Below are 15966 nucleotides of genomic sequence, written 5' to 3'. Positions count from 1 at the left end.
CAACTTGTTAATATTAAATCATCCTTTAAAATGACACAATCTTCATGTGTTATTGAGTACATGCATACAGTAGGCTATGTGTTCTTTCATGATGTCTGGATTACAATCAGAAGATGAATCAGGGGACGGGGAAGCACACAGAGAGAGATTTTTGCAGTCTAGCGACAGATGTGGTATAATATTACATAAATGTAATAATTTGTTTCACTATCACCCAGGTTAATTAGTTTGTGGAAACGGGTAACCTATTTCTCATTGGGTAATTTGTCACACACTGACGAGGTAGCCAATCAGTGACCCTGCTGTTGGTGGGATCATTTCTCCCAGAATGCTGTGCAGCGAGTGTGTCGTGGAAAATGTGAGAGCAAGCCAATGTTTACCTCCTATTTATTCCACACAAATAAATGAAATCAGTCAATAAACCATCCAAGTGTGAATATGGCTCTCTCTATCCCGGATAATGAATGAGAGCTCATTAATTTTCCTGTGCGCGCGCACGCGTGTGTGTGTGTGTGTGTGTATTGTGTGTTGTGTGTGATTATGTGTTCATATGTTTATTGTGTTTATGTCCACATGTTTATAATTGGCTAAAAAGAGGAATTCTGAATGCAATAATTTAAATGTCTACAAGCATTAGACAATTACTATAAGCATTCCAAGAAGGTCCACTTTTTAGCATAATATTTTGACATTTTGTAAAACATGCTTATTTGCTTGTTCTTGGCAGACAAAATATAGAAAGCACAAATAGATATAACATTACATTTCAGCCTATTTTGCTTTTTTTTGTTGACAGACCCAGGCTAGCTGTATCCACAATTGCCTTTAAAAGTCGTTATGCTAAGCTATGCTCACCGGTTTAGCGAATAAACATGAATGAAGTTCTTATCTAGCTTTCGGTAAGCAAGCAAATAAGCATCCTGAAAATGTTGAACTTTTTCTTTGAAGAAAAGGATGCTTTTGATAGGAGACAAAAATCGTTATCCCTTATCTTGTGCACATTTTTTGTTGTTGAAAGTTTAGCTGTGAGGCTTCAGCAGTCAGAATTAGCCAAAGCAGTGGGTATCTTCTCAAGTGACAACTTTGTTGTGCACAAAATTATCTTTTTGTGTGAACATACTGTACTTGGCCATTTTAGGCCATTTTCAAAATATTGAATTATCTTATTTAGCAAAAGCTAGATGTCATGATGTCTGTACGCTAATTATAAAGCTAGAGCTAGCCGCAAGTTAGCTTAGCTTAGCATAAAGGAATCTCATAAGGGTCTGTTTTCGGACAAATAAAGCAACCATAAACTGTTTAAATGTACACATAGGCCTGTGTTTGTTGTTCCAAAGGAGCCTTTTAACAAAATGTGAATATCCAAAGAAACAGTTGCAACGCTAACATGATCTGAACCTGTTGTTTTTCTGTCCTTAAATCAACCAATAATGTCAGAAATATGATCTCTGAGAGCGGTTTGGGCCAAACATCCTATCATTAACTGTCTAAATTCAATATCTGTTTTTTTTGGGGGTAGAGGTATGTTGGCGGCATCACATACACGTTATGAATCCAAATTCATGAGAAGTTTAATTTTATTTGACAGGCAGAGTCTAGGAGTGTCTTGGTGATTGTTATGCCAGATGGCGGAGAGAAAATCCCATTTGAAGGTTTTATTAATTTTCGTTAAACTGGAGAGGTTCGCCGATGCTGTCTTTGCGCTCTCACTGACGAGGCTGACTGACATCTCGCTGCTCCCTCCATTTGTCATTGTTTGAAAAGGTCTTAATTGTATTACATGCAAATGAAGAGATTTGATTTTTGCCCATTATCTATTCATAAGAGAAAATGAACAGAACATTAGTGGGTCACCAAATGAGGGAGGGAGGGTGAGGGAAGGAGGGGAGAGAGGGAGACAGTGATGAGAGAGGAAGATGAGAGTGAAACAGAAATGGCAGCTTTACATTACTGAGCTCTATATCTTTTAACTTTTGAGTTTGTAAAAAAACTAATCTGTCCATCCTCATGTGTAAAGCATGTGTCTGTATGAGTGTGTGTAATAGGTCAAGGCTGATAATTAACCTTTGATGACTGAAACACAGCAATTACAGTCTGACTCATGTGACAAATCAAAGTGACAAGCTTGAATGCACTCAGCCATCCTCCCTGGTCATCTTAAGACCATCACCCTCTGAATTATGAGCCATATATATTTTAATCAGGTCTTATGGCACATGTGTCACCAAACGGGTTAAGTTCAAACAAAACACGTTTTCATTTAAACTACTTTCTCCTAAAGTCGTTTTGAAAACTGTTGGTGATGAAAAGTGGGAAAAATGTTTGGAAATAAATATGTAAACGTTTATATGCGTGGCTAAATATCAATGAATGTGGGAATCATTTTGGATATGTGACTGCTCCTTTTTCAAGTAGGGAGGCCGAGAACAAAGTGTTTGGAATAAAAGCGTCTTTCCTACATTACAATCAGGGAGCAAAGGCTTGTCTTTGAAAGATTTTCACTATTTTCCTAACAGAACAATCGGACAAGCGTCCCTACTTTTCCCCAGAATTTGTTTCCCTGATGCAAAGAGGGAATTTTGTACAAAAAAAGCTGAAACTGTGGCAAAGCTTTTCTGCAGATTTCATCTATGAATCTGTGTCTTAATTGCCAATATGGAAAAGAGGAAAGATTGCAGCAACCAACAACTGTCTGGGCATGTGAGTATTACATTATGATATATCTAAACATGTGTGTTAATACAAAACCTGATCATATTTCTAAAGAAACAGGAATTATAGACAAATGCGGTTAATTGGACTTTAAAGGTGCCCCCCTGCCTGTTTGAGGTCTGGCAGAGTCCACGCAGGCTAAAGCAGAACACAGTGAAACCCTGATGAAGAGGGACAGTGAAGTGTGTTGGTCAAGAATGAGACTCTCTCTTCTACACGACCCTCTGAACAGCGAGGGAGGGAGCCCGATATTGAATAGTGTTGTTGGCCCATTGTTAAATCACAGCTTAATTCCTTTTCCATCATCATAACCATTTGTTTTCCTTACAGGGTGGAGATAGGGGGATGAGATCCGGCACTGTAAGCAGGGGGAGAGGGAGAGGGCAGACTTTTTGCTTTGCTTTGACTCTGGTCTTTAGTTTTGGTGGCCATCGCATCATGACTCCCCCTCTCAGCTGATTCCTGCCATTGGTCATATTTGACACCTGGCCCACACCAGGCCAAGGCAGCTTTTCCTCCCTTTTCTTCCCAGTGAACTCCTGAATCTCTCCTTTACCTCCATCCCTGTGCCCGCCTAGTTTGTATACACTGCTTTCTTAAATGTTCTCCCCTTTAGTGTGTTTTTTAAAAACAAACCTAGCCCTACCTCATTTCAAGCTGCTTTTTATAGTGTGTCAGTTTGTCTACATTGGTCCTGAATTTCTTCTAGAACCGCTGGATGGATTGCCATTTAATTTGGTGCAAAACATCACTGTAGCTTACTAAAAGGACGAATCCTAACGATTTTGTTGATTTCCTGACTCTCCCTCAAACGCCACCAACATGTCAGATTCTTTATTTATTCTGAAATATTTAAACATCTGCATGGATTGGTACTTTTTTTGTTTCATTTTCTCCACCTTCTGCCTTTCGCTCACATCACGAGGTTGACATTTGAGTTAGAGTGGTTTGATAATGTCAGTTTTATTGTTGATATGTATATCACATTTCCCAATGAGTTTTGTACAACCATTCATTGTACGATAAATCCTAATAACTTCATGATCCCCTGCCCTTTCCCCTCAAACATATCTACAACCATTGCTGAGAATCTTGCTGTATAAAATCAGTAATAGGAACAACATCAGGTCATACTTTTTCAGAACTGGTTTATGACTAAATATCTGCTAAACGTATAACATTCCCATTCACCTCTTTCTTTAACTTTCTTTTTATGAGCATGTCAGGCTGACATTAGCATTTAGCTGAAAGTACCACTGTGTCTAGTACAACCTCATAGAGCTGCTAGCATGGCTGCCTCTCACATCTTTTGCATCCATTATTCAAAACCCTCTAGAGTCTACATATTTGACCTATTCATCCAGACATCTGACAGATAGTTAAACAAACACAGCATCACCCATCCCCAAATCTAAAACCCATTCACTCCATATCAGCCAATCCCACTCCCTAAGCCTCCTCCTTTCTCTAGCTGCCCTTGAGCTTTTCTATTACCGCATGGAAAGCACCTCGCAGCCCCTGACAAGCGCGGCGGATCGACACTAAATCAGAAATCAGTGCCAGCCGCAGATCTGAGCCACCATGAAGGTCACAGGCCCTACACTGCGTGTCGTCTCAATCGGGGGAGCAGGAGTAGACACAGCTAGGGTGATGTGTGACTGTGTGTGTGTGTGGTGTGTGTGTATCTGTGTGTTAACAGGGGAGACACCGAGAGGAGAAAGGAGAATGGATGAGGAGGATATGGAAGAAGAGCAGGTCAACATTGATGCAGAAGTCATTGGATGGAGAGAAATAAGGGGAAGTCAAAACAAGTGTAGACAGAGAGGTCTTCATAAAAAGACCATCAAAATCATATAAGAGAATCAATCAAATCATTTGATTTTCTCTCTCAGTATAATCTAGATAAATGTTAAAACCTTTGACAGAAATACAGTTTTTTCCTGGCTATATTGGGTTTGAAGCTTCCTCTGATCGCATGGGATTGATACACACTGCCATCTAGTTGTAAAAAGGAGGATGACACTCAGAACTGTGTGCTTGTGACTTCTCTTGGTTGTTTGAATTTCTCACAACAGAATAAAGTATGTGCAGTTTGACATTAAAAGGCTGTTTTTACGTTCATAAAAATAAAATGTTTTATATAAAGTAATCGTAAAAACGAATACGTTCATATAATTAGTGAAGACTTTAAACAAATGTAAACTTTTTTTAACTGTGGTTTGGCTAATACTACTGATGGAGCATAAAACCAGAGGGACGTTCAAAATGACCAGTTTTGTTCTCTGATTGGGCTATTTTTTCTCAGACAAAACAGTTTTTATATTCCTAGATTTAGCAGAACATATCATTTAAAATGTATAATTTTAAACAGTTATACTGTACATATTCGCCAAATCAGATTCCCTTCCTCATGTTTATTGTGTCCACCAAAAACCAACTGAAATTATTTGCAAGTGAGAAGTAGAACCTACTTTTTCATTATACAATTATTGACGTTTTTTACATACATTTTTATTTTTGTTGAAAACCCCAAATATGAATCAAAACATATGTTAAAGTTACTCTGCCGCATATCTTTAAGGAAAACACGTATAATAAATCAAATATGTTGTTAAAGAAGTACTATTATCGGCAGAATGATGTTTGTCCTGCCAATGCTTCCGTAGCTTGAGTCACATGAATGGTTTGTTTTGGTCGTGACAGATCTGTACATTAGCACGTAGCTAGCAGACACTACTGCAACAACGTTATATTCTGGTTAAAATATCAGGTGAACAAAACATAGATCTTAAAATCTTCTCTCAAGGGCAAGAAAAAGGAAATACGAGAAAGGGCGAGAAAAAGGACATACATCAGGCGGAAGCGTCTCTGGTTTCTGTTTACGCTAATGAGTGGTGAGTCGCAGTGCACGCGCACCTGTAGTGTTGTTGTGCTTCAGTTACACAGTTGTGTTATGTTATTGGCTCTTATTTAGATTAATATGTAAACTTGCTTTCTTTTGTGTCATTCAGCCAACGTTAATCGTCAAAACGATGCTTCGGTGGATTCTTGGTGGTCGAGAAGCTCAGGGTTCATTGGAGGTAAGCTGTAACGGGGTAGCTATTAAGCTAATGCTATGCTAACTGTTTGATCAACGTTTATCTTTTTTTAACGTCACTGTGAAGTCAGTTTGAGGTTGGATAACTGACAGTCATCCACTGCGGTCTGTTTACTCTGTCTCACTGACTGTCTGCTGTTTAGTTTGCAAAAATCAAGCCTTGCAATAAAAAACTGCCGAATTGTATCAATATACAAAGTTATATACAAAATAGAAGAAGACATATAATACAGTAAAAAGAGGCGTAAGCTACTTATCCACTTATAGTCATACTATCAGTATTACTGTCTGGATTGAATTTGGACATGAGGGCGTTTAAAAAATACATTTAATTAAAATATCAATATAAAATAAAAGTTGGACTACAATCCAATTAAAAAGGCTTGTCCTACTCTTCCAGTGTAGTAATTAAATGCTTCAATAATTTTAAGTCACTGGGTTTAAGGTTAGTTTATGAATGTAGTAGCACATTTCATCATAGTACACTTATGGAATTCGAAGATCCTTACAAAACGTTACTTGACATGGAAGCTAATAACAAAATGTAGACTTTTCAATTAAAAACAGCAACACATTTTACATAATTATTGTCTGCTGAGTTAATAAACTTTTCTTTTGCACTTTATGTACATTTAGGCTGTTTCATCAAGTGGTCTCTGAAAGGTCACATGATACATCTTGTGAGATAAATATGAGAAAAGTAAAGCAGAGAAAGCAAAGCTCTGCAACACAAATCACTTCCTAATTTGCAGACTTTTCTCTAACTTTCCTTTTTTATTATGAAATATCGGATCATTGTCACCTCCCGCTTGGACTACTGCAATGGTGTCCTGTTCGGGGTTCCCAACAAAACCCTGGACAGGCTCCAGTATGTCCAAAACTCTGCTGCTAGGGTACTCGCACACACAAAGCCGTGGCAGCACATCACTCCCACCCTCATCCACCTACACTGGTTGCCGGTCAAGTCCCGCATATCCTACAAAGTCCTCCTCCTTACCTACAAGTCCCTCCATGCCCCTGCCCCCCAGTACCTATCGGACATCCTTCACCCACATGCCCCACCAAACTGCGAACCTTCGGGGACAGAGCCTACAGTGTGGCAGCCCCCACCCTCTGGAACGCTCTCCCTGCGGAGATTCGCAGCATCCCCACACTCGACGCCTTCAAAAGGGCCCTCAAGTCCCATCTGTTTGCCAAGGCTTTCGGCCCCTAATCGATCTGTTGTCTGTCTGACTTTTGTTTTGTTATGTTTGTTTTTGCCCTATTACTTGTAAAGCGACCTTGGGTCCCTTGAAAGGCGCTATATAAATCCAAGCTATTATTATTATTATTATTGGCCTCAATGTAAGAGGGTAAATGTCTCTTTGGTGAAACACATGCAAGACATCGGAAACATGCCGTGGGGCCCAAGTGAACAAACTTTATTGGCACCAAACCAAAAAGACAGGGAACTTGCATGGTTTTTAATTACCGTATCGTATTAAGGTAAAATCTTAATATGAAAAGTAATCATAGCTGTCCTAAAAATAATGAGCAGTAAAAAGTACAATATTTCCCCATTCGAAATGTAATTGAGGACAAGTATAAAGCAACAAAAAATGGAAATACTTAAAGTACACATCCCTTAAAATGTAAATGTGTAGTAAATGTACTTTCCACCGTTATTTGTCCCTGCTCTCCCTCTCTCAGAGACTCTCACTCTGCAGCTCAGCTTGTGTCTCACTACTTTCCTCCTATGTCTGCAGAAAAGCTCCGTGTTGTGCATCGGAGAGGAACAGCCCAAAAACTGGTTCACTGAGCTGCAGGTGCTGAAAGGACATTTTGACATTGTTCGATTTCTGGTGCAGATTGATGACTTCAGGTAAGCAGACCACAACCCCCCCTCCATCCTCTTTTCTTCTTTTTTTTCTAACCTCTCTCCTCTCTACCCTTGGCTGGCCTCTATCCCTCTGTGATTGACAGGAGATCCTCACCTACAGAAAACGTACAGAGCATGACAAGAGCCCAATCATCACCACTATGTGATTGTGTGTGCAGTACAGTATACACAAAGCCCTTTAATGCTGTCCGTACACACATGCACGCACACATCGAAAGGTTCTGCACCTGATCTCTCCTCCGCTGCTTTGTGAGAGCATGCTGCACACATCATGGTAGAGTGGGTCTGCATAAGTGCTCAGATTGGGATTTATAACAGAACTAAGTACGTGTGTGTGGGTCTGGTTGTGTGTGTGTGTGTGTCAGGGGGGGGGGGCTGCTTCACGCCTGGTCTCCCCCAGTAATAACCTCCTCCTCTGGGTCTCGTCCTCTCCGCTCACAGGTCCTCAGTCGGGGGCAAAGGGCAGAAAATTCTCTCCAGATTGCTTTTGAAGTCCGAAAATGTATCCTCGACAGTTCCTCTCTTCTCATTTTATCTCTTTTTTTTATCCGGTCATCCTGTCTGTTGATTTTGGGAACAGGTAGTGTGGATGCTCGAGGGTCAAAGGGCAAGTGGAGGTGGAAACCCTAGGACAGATGTTTTTTTAAGATTCCTTGAGAGGAGATGGAGCTACAGCAAATGATTCCTCACACAGATAGAGATTAACTTGGTGTGTTTGGCTACCTTTAAGATGAGGCCTTCAGGTGAACTGAAGTATTTCTGTCACGTATGAGTCTACAACTCAAACTGTCATCTTATGTTTTCCAGATGTGCCTCAGCAGGCGATGATGGCCTGGTTTTGGTGTGGAATGTTGAGGTAATAAGCTGCAAGTTGATTATTTCAGTGCATTATGAAAATGAACGCAGTGGCACCAATGTTTTTTCTTTCTCTTCTTCCTGACTGTTAGACCGGAGAGAGACTCCAGGAGCTGAGGGGCCACTCCCAGCAGATAACAGCCATGACCACCTTCACCTGTGATGATGGAGACACGACGCACACCTCGCTCCTCACAGCGTCCTCTGACCGGAGTCTCAGCGTATCCTCAAAGCACACAATACTTTTAAATACATACTAAAATCATTCAGAATTTATTCTTGTGTTTTATAATTAAAACTTTATTTTCCTTAACCTGATTGGTCAGCTGTGGGACCCGGACACAGGCAACAGGGTTCAGACCATTTCAGATCTTCAGTCCTCTGTAAAGGTAATTTATAAGCCCCTTATAGACATGAGCCTTGTTATGTTAATGTTTAATGTCTGACAATTTTGCAGTTGGGTGTCATCCCTGAAAAAGGCATGTTTTAAAGTAAAAGCCACATAGAGATATAATTGAGTTTGATGGCGCTCTATTTACCCAACGACTAGAGATAATGCTATTAATGTTACATTTGAGTAAGGAACTACTCCTATTCTCCTTTTCTTATTGCTATAGTGTGTATTTCTGCTTTGTGCACTTCACTGTTCCATGTTACAGCTTTTTCTTTATTAACCATTACTTTCTAACAAGAACATGTCTAGAAAGATAAAGATCCATACATACGGATATAAAAACATAATGGCCCAATCCCAAACCACACCCTACACCCTACCCCTACACACTACCCCTCCGTTTGCGCTGTTCCAAACCAACGAGTGTGGAGCGGTGTGGAGGGGGAGTGGGCTATCAAGCCCTCAAACAGCGAGTCTGCAGCGGTGCTGACTGGAGACCGGTCTCTACCTGACCGGAGTCACGCTGTGTGTGTCCGTCAGGAAACACGCTGTGTACAAACAGTTCCAGCAAACATCCACTTGCGATGTTAACAACCTCATGATAACCTCATATTTGTTTAACTTAGGATCATACCTGTGTTTAGTCTAGAAAAAGGTAAATGTGTGCATTTTATTATAAAGTTGTGTATATTTACAGACTGTTGCAAAAACTAAGAAGCTTATAAACATCAGGTTTAAAACTAAAAGAGCTTTACAAAAAAGTAACACAATTAAAGATGTTTGGAGTTGGAGCTGATTTGAAAGCGTTGTTACATACAGTTACGGCATTTCCTGTTTCTGCCGGAGAGAGGGGAGGCCGTCCCAAAGCTTGCCGCTGTATTTACTCCCTCCATCTGACGGGAGGGAGCCTCGTTGAGCTGCGAGTGTCACTCCACGGAGTTCACTACGTCACGGAGGGGGAGTGTGTAGGGGTAGGGTGTAGGCAATTAAGTTTGTTTTGGCAAGAAAGGTAAAATACCAATTAAAATGTTTGACACTTTTTTTCTTCTGACAGTTATGATTCAAGATAGAAATGGTTGTTGCATCCCCTTGATCACACATTAAGGTTAATGACAGCATCTAAAGGCTCATTGCATTTGAATTATTTTCTTTGCTGATATTTTGTTTGTGTGTGCATTGATGTGTGCACGTCAAAATGAAAATAAATAACACGCATGTGATGATCCTTGTGTCCCTCAGTGTCTGCTGGTGCTGGAGCGGCTGTGTGTGTTTGTCTCGGGCGGGGGGGAGCTGTGTGTGTGGAACAAAGACTTCCAGCTGCAGTGTCACCGACCCAACCACAGCGACACCGGTGAGGAGGAACAAAGGAAGAATAACTGTCACAATAAACCTCTCATGTGGTGATTGTTGCACCAACAACGCCCCCCCCCCCCCCCAACCCTGCTGTTTGCACACACACTGATTAATGTTGTTATTTTGTGTTTTCTTTTTTATAACTGCAGGAATAACTGCTTTGATAGAGCTGCCCAAGAACTGCATAGCAGCTGCGATGGATAAAGAGATAGGTAAGAGACAGAATGTTTAATATGTGCAAATAGAAAAAACGACACGGCTTTAGGCAATATTGTTGATATCAAACATCATTCAAACTTTATTTGTATTGCACTTTTAATAGAAAAAAGGTAATTCAAAGTGCCACTGAAACCAAAAACAATGAATAAAATAAAACAATATTCATAAACGGACCAACGCATTACTTTGTGATATACCAAAACAACAAAAGTCAAGAAACACAGCACAGAATAAATAAATGTACCAATGTATTTTCTTCCTTGCAGTGATCTACAGGCTGACGGTCTCTACAGATTCTTCCATATCGGTGGCTGAGGTCCGCTGTCTGTCCGACCACCAGGACAGAATTCGAGCTCTTATTAACGTCAATGGTTAGTTATTTAAGAAAAGAATCAGACTTATTGTTGAAAATCGAACTGGCTTCATTCAGCTTTAAGAGAATGAGACATTGCACGTTGCCCCCTGAGCTTTATATGACTTTAGTTCTGTCTCTTCCTCAGACGGGCTCTTTGCGAGCGGCTCCCACGCGGGCGAGCTGATATTATGGGATGCGATTGAATGGAACATCATGGCCTATGAGCACATCCTGTGGGAGGAGTCACAAGCCTGCACTCAGGCCGAAATACGATTGGCTGCTCCCAAACCCAGTGAGATGTCCATACAGCATCTGACCACCAATGGAAGGGTGAGGAACACGGGATGTATTTGTTGTGTGTCATTAAACATTGTTTGTGTTTTGTTTTGTTATTGTGTTACATAAATAAAGTTGTGTGTTTTGTAGCACATCCTTGCAGCTGTAGGCAGCGGTCTGTATGTGTTCAGCATTCTGACCAAGACGGTGGTGGCCTACAGGAAGGCGGCCCACGACTCTAACGTCCTGCACACCATGCTGCTGTCTGACAGGTGAGTTATCAGATCCTGTCTCTAACCGCTTCAATGTGGGATCAAATGAAACAAAAAGGACATTTCTTTGTGGATAATGTGTTTATTCGGCCAGAAAAAAATCTCCATGCATGTATTATAAAACCTGCCTTTTTATAAAAATATTCGATGTCCTGAAAACCTAAAATGGGTTTAGTAACGTACAAAAGAGGTGTCCGAACTACGGCCTGGGGGCCAACTGCGGCACGTTGGCCTCTTTTAATCGGCCCTCAGCAAAAATTCAAAAAGCATTATTTTCTTATATTGTACTTCTTAAATATGTCTAAACATATATTACAGAGGAGGTTTCATGAGCCCTAACCCTAACCCTTTTCAAATAAATTAAATAAATAAAAATCTTAATTGATAAAAAAATACCCCTCACATTTACCCTTATTATAGAAAGAAACTTTAAGAGTTAGCTTAAAGCAAAGGCTAAGAAACAATGTATCTGTGTCAATCAAATCTTGCTCTAGACGTGTGTGAATACACTAGGATTTATTGTGATTAAAACAGCCATTGATTAGACTAAAAGTTGTTTACACCGTCTCTGTTCCAGCGAGCTGATGTCCTGCTCTGAGGACGGCAGTGTGAGGATGTGGGAGATCCAGGACCTGCCTCTGTCTGCTGAGCCCGCCTCTTCAGGTGACACACAACAGGGCACACACACACAACAGGGCACACACACACAACAGGGCACACACACAAACATACACTGTGTAACATGGTTAAATGTGACACTGCTGATAGGATGCCAAGTAGTTCACATTTTCAGACATATCAAGAAGTAGGCCATCGTCCCATTTCTTCTTGTGGATTTTCCACTTTAACTGGATTCTGTTCCCAGTGATAGAATACATAAGTAGTACATAGGTATGAATCCAACAGTTCAATGAGGAGAAATTGCCTGCACTCAATGTTGGTATGTGTAGCTGAGTGTCTTGATGGTGGGGTTGAGGTGCAGTAATGCAGTCCAGATGGCGTGTTGTATATATCAAAGGAGAGTTACTGTAGCACTCAGTGGGCTGCTCTGAAGTAGAGTGTGTGTGTTTGTGGTTGTGCTGTCTTTGATGGTCTAGCTGTTATTAGTCGTTCATATACATTATTATTGTTTGTTATTTTATTTCTCCAGGAAACCAGAAATCAATGTCTTGCCTCTTTAATACAACCAAGTGTATTAGCCATAATTGTAGCAATGTGGAAGGGTCCTAAAACATTTAATTTATAATGATACATGACAATGAAAAGCAAGAATATCTAATTTTAGAGGCTGTAACCAGAGCATATTGGAATTCATTGGTATTACTGAAAAGATGAATCAATTATCTGAATAACTGCTACTCATTTGTGTTTCAACTGGTGGTAGCAGGTGGTTGAGCATTTAGAGGGTGAACAAGCCAGATATTTATCTCAGGTGACTTTAAAACTAAGTTAAAAGAGAGTGGATATTAGATTTAAATTCATCGAGTGGACGATGTTGCTCCTTAACTGCTGGATGTGTAAATATGAAATGTTTGCTTACAAGTTCACCATATTACATCTAAGGTAAAAGTGAGTCAGAAAGAAAGCAAACATAGAAATATGAAGAAGACATGTTGTCATTTGATCCATTATGTCAAACATTTTTGATTATACAATGTTTAAATGTAGTTCAGACATCTGATTTTATTTAAAGGCAATCCTACTTGGCTGTTATCTTCATCTGAATCTGAATCTACAGAAACACATGTTGTCCATGCATCAACAACCAACTGTGATTATATAATTAAGCAATAGCTCACGACAGGCCGTGGTATATGGCCATTATATCACAGTTAAGGGGCGTGGTTCGGCCCGACGCGAAGCGATTAACAACGTGTCACGTGTTCTGAATTGACCAATCAGAATCGAGTATTCAACTAAACCATGTAATAAGTAACATTATTACATGGTTTAGTTGAATACTCGATTCTGATTGGTCAATTCAGAACATGTGACACGTTGTTAATCCAGAACAGACAGACCGCTGTCAAGGACTTATTGACCGTAGTTAAGGACGCTCACATCTGCACAAACAAGTCCGGTCGATTGAACTGTATACAGTTTGGCCGAAAAGCAAACTGCATGCAGTTTGCTTTTCTAACTGACGAGACAAGAGCGACAAGAAAACAGCGGAGAAGTAACGGGCAGAAACCCTCCTTTTTACGCAGCGGTCCAGACATAGACATCAAACGGCGACACATATTCAGTTGCCAGTTACTTTGGCATTAGGGCAGGGATATCTAGATACTTTCCAAGGTTTGACATAATGAATTGTGCTACTTTTAAAGCAAGCAACGATGTTTTCAAATCTGTAATCAAAAAGCTCCGCCTTCCTGCCGTTGCTACGTTTTTCAAACGGTAACAACGGACTATTTTCCTTAGCGGATGCATGTCAATTTAAATCAATACATACAACTATTTTTTAAATCAATAAAATCATTTTCTAAATCCATAAAAGCATTTCAATTAATAGTGGGAGTCATATCATTACTTTGTTGAGAATGTGGCCATGTAATAAGCGGGATAATGTGCAGCGACTTAATGACCGCGTCGCTGCACATTATCCCTTACAGAACAGTCTGCACAATATATATAATCTATTTTTGTATTGTCTTCTTCAATCCAATATTCGTCTATATCTCTTTTTCTCCTCTGTCCTTTACCCCAGGCTTCTTTGGCATGTGGACTTTCGGCCGGCCGAACAAACCGAGCGCTCCTCCGTTAAAGAAGGTGGTGGACGTCCCAAACATCCGGATGCTGGAGCTGACGGGGGATCTCATTGGACACTCGGGAGCTGTCCAGGTATGATCTTTATGATTTCCAAACGTATGTTCTACTTTAAAACAGTGAGACAGAAGTGCTTCACCGATGTTGTGCCTGTGTCAGATGTTCGTGAGCTTCAGGGAGAACGGTTTGGTCACCTGCTCCACGGACCACCTGCTGATCCTGTGGAAGAACGGAGAGAGGCAGTCCCAGCTCCGCAGCCTGGCACTGTTCCAGAAGCTGGAGGAGAATGAAGGACTCTGACCTTTGACCCTTGCACCGCTGCCTTGAGATGTAAAGCTTTCCCGTGATGGTCTGTTATCTTTGTAATGTACTGTTTGCTTTAAATGATCATGTTTGTTGTTTGCACCTTAAATTAAAGTATTTAACTTATAAAACTCCTCCAATTTCCAATCTGTGGTTAAGCATTATATGGTTGATGTGAAGTCAGACATCTTGGAGCTCAGTATGTATATTATTGGCTTCTGCTTTTCTGAAGTTCTCACTTTGGGAAAAAAGCTAATTTGTTTCCTGAAAAAGTTAGATTGGTAGATCGTTACCGGCTAAATATCTGTCCCCTGAATATGAAGCTGCAGCCAGTTAGCTTAGCTTAGCATAAAGATGGGAATAGGGAAACGATTGGCTACCATCACCTCTAGAATTCATTAAATTGTATCGCATGTACTTCACATACTCCCAGTAAATCGTGAATTTGTAATGTTTATGCTTCGGTTGAAAAAAACAAACAACCTATGATGTGATGATTAGTCAAATTAAGAATATTTGTTTTGACAACGCTATCCATCTCCTGGCTGTAGCCTTGTATTTACCAGGGTTCGTACGGGTGCTGGAAATCCTTGAAAATGCTTGAAATTTCATGTGGTGTTTTCAAGGTTTGAAAAGTGCTTGGATTTTGGATAAAGTGCTTGAATTTTGGTTAAAGTGCTTGGATTTGTACTTGCTTTACTTTTATAATAAATTGCTGTCTGACTGAATAGTTCGCTTTTTTTGATAAAAAAAAAGAGAAAGAAGTCGGAGCGAGCTTAATTACTTTTTATAAAAAGACAGCTCCACTCCTTTTATACATATTTTGATATTTGAATCCTTATTTTTTTCAGTTGCAGATTTTCCGTTTTCAGATTCCAAACAATTATTTTTTCATTTTCAAATCTTGTTTTTTCAGGTTTCACCGTTTTTTTCGCTTTCAAACTTTTGGCCCTGATGTTACCAAAGAGTAGTTTTGCATCCTGAGTGACAGTCCTCCCTCTGTCATGTTGCCTTCATGGATGTACTGTAAGGTAGCACGAGAAATATAACTCAACACTTTCTATACACAATACTCCCGTGATTGGTGGGAAACCAAACTGATACCAGCGTCAAAGTTCTGTTAAGCGAGCTGTTGAGCATCGTAGTTCAGAATCAGATCAGTATCAGAAAACCTTTATTAGTCCCACAGAGGGGACATGTACGTTGTTACAGCAGAAAAGAGCCACTGACAGCTTAATGTTACATATGTTACATGCAAAATAAAAAGTGATATGATAAAAAAATATAATAAAATAAAAAGTTATACAATTTACAAAATACACATCCTGTAACAGTTCTGAGGATTTAGCAGCCAGGTATATATTGCAGTTTTTAACGGCATATTTAAGCAATAGCTCAGGACAGGCCGTGGTATATGCTCATTATATCCTAAGGGGCGTGGTTCGGCCCGACGCGAAACGGAGGATTATGACCGTTATGACTAAC

General features: G+C 40.2%; 1 protein-coding gene across 1 annotated transcript; it reads left to right on the top strand.

The window, feature by feature from the left end:
* Positions 1 to 5379: 5379 nt before the first annotated feature.
* Positions 5380 to 15209, top strand: wdr41 (WD repeat domain 41). Its single transcript, XM_034123514.1, has 14 exons — positions 5380 to 5606; positions 5724 to 5792; positions 7555 to 7670; positions 8496 to 8544; positions 8636 to 8764; positions 8870 to 8932; positions 10177 to 10288; positions 10440 to 10502; positions 10776 to 10880; positions 11010 to 11194; positions 11291 to 11412; positions 11990 to 12075; positions 14120 to 14253; positions 14338 to 15209. Exons 2-14 carry the CDS (start codon positions 5745 to 5747, stop codon positions 14476 to 14478), a joined length of 1353 nt encoding a protein of 450 aa, XP_033979405.1. The 5' UTR covers positions 5380 to 5606; positions 5724 to 5744; the 3' UTR covers positions 14479 to 15209.
* Positions 15210 to 15966: the final 757 nt, after the last annotated feature.

The sequence above is a fragment of the Trematomus bernacchii genome, unplaced genomic scaffold (assembly GCF_902827165.1).
Source record: "Trematomus bernacchii unplaced genomic scaffold, fTreBer1.1, whole genome shotgun sequence".
Lineage (NCBI taxonomy): Eukaryota > Metazoa > Chordata > Actinopteri > Perciformes > Nototheniidae > Trematomus > Trematomus bernacchii.
This window is presented reverse-complemented; position numbering and strand designations above follow the sequence as displayed.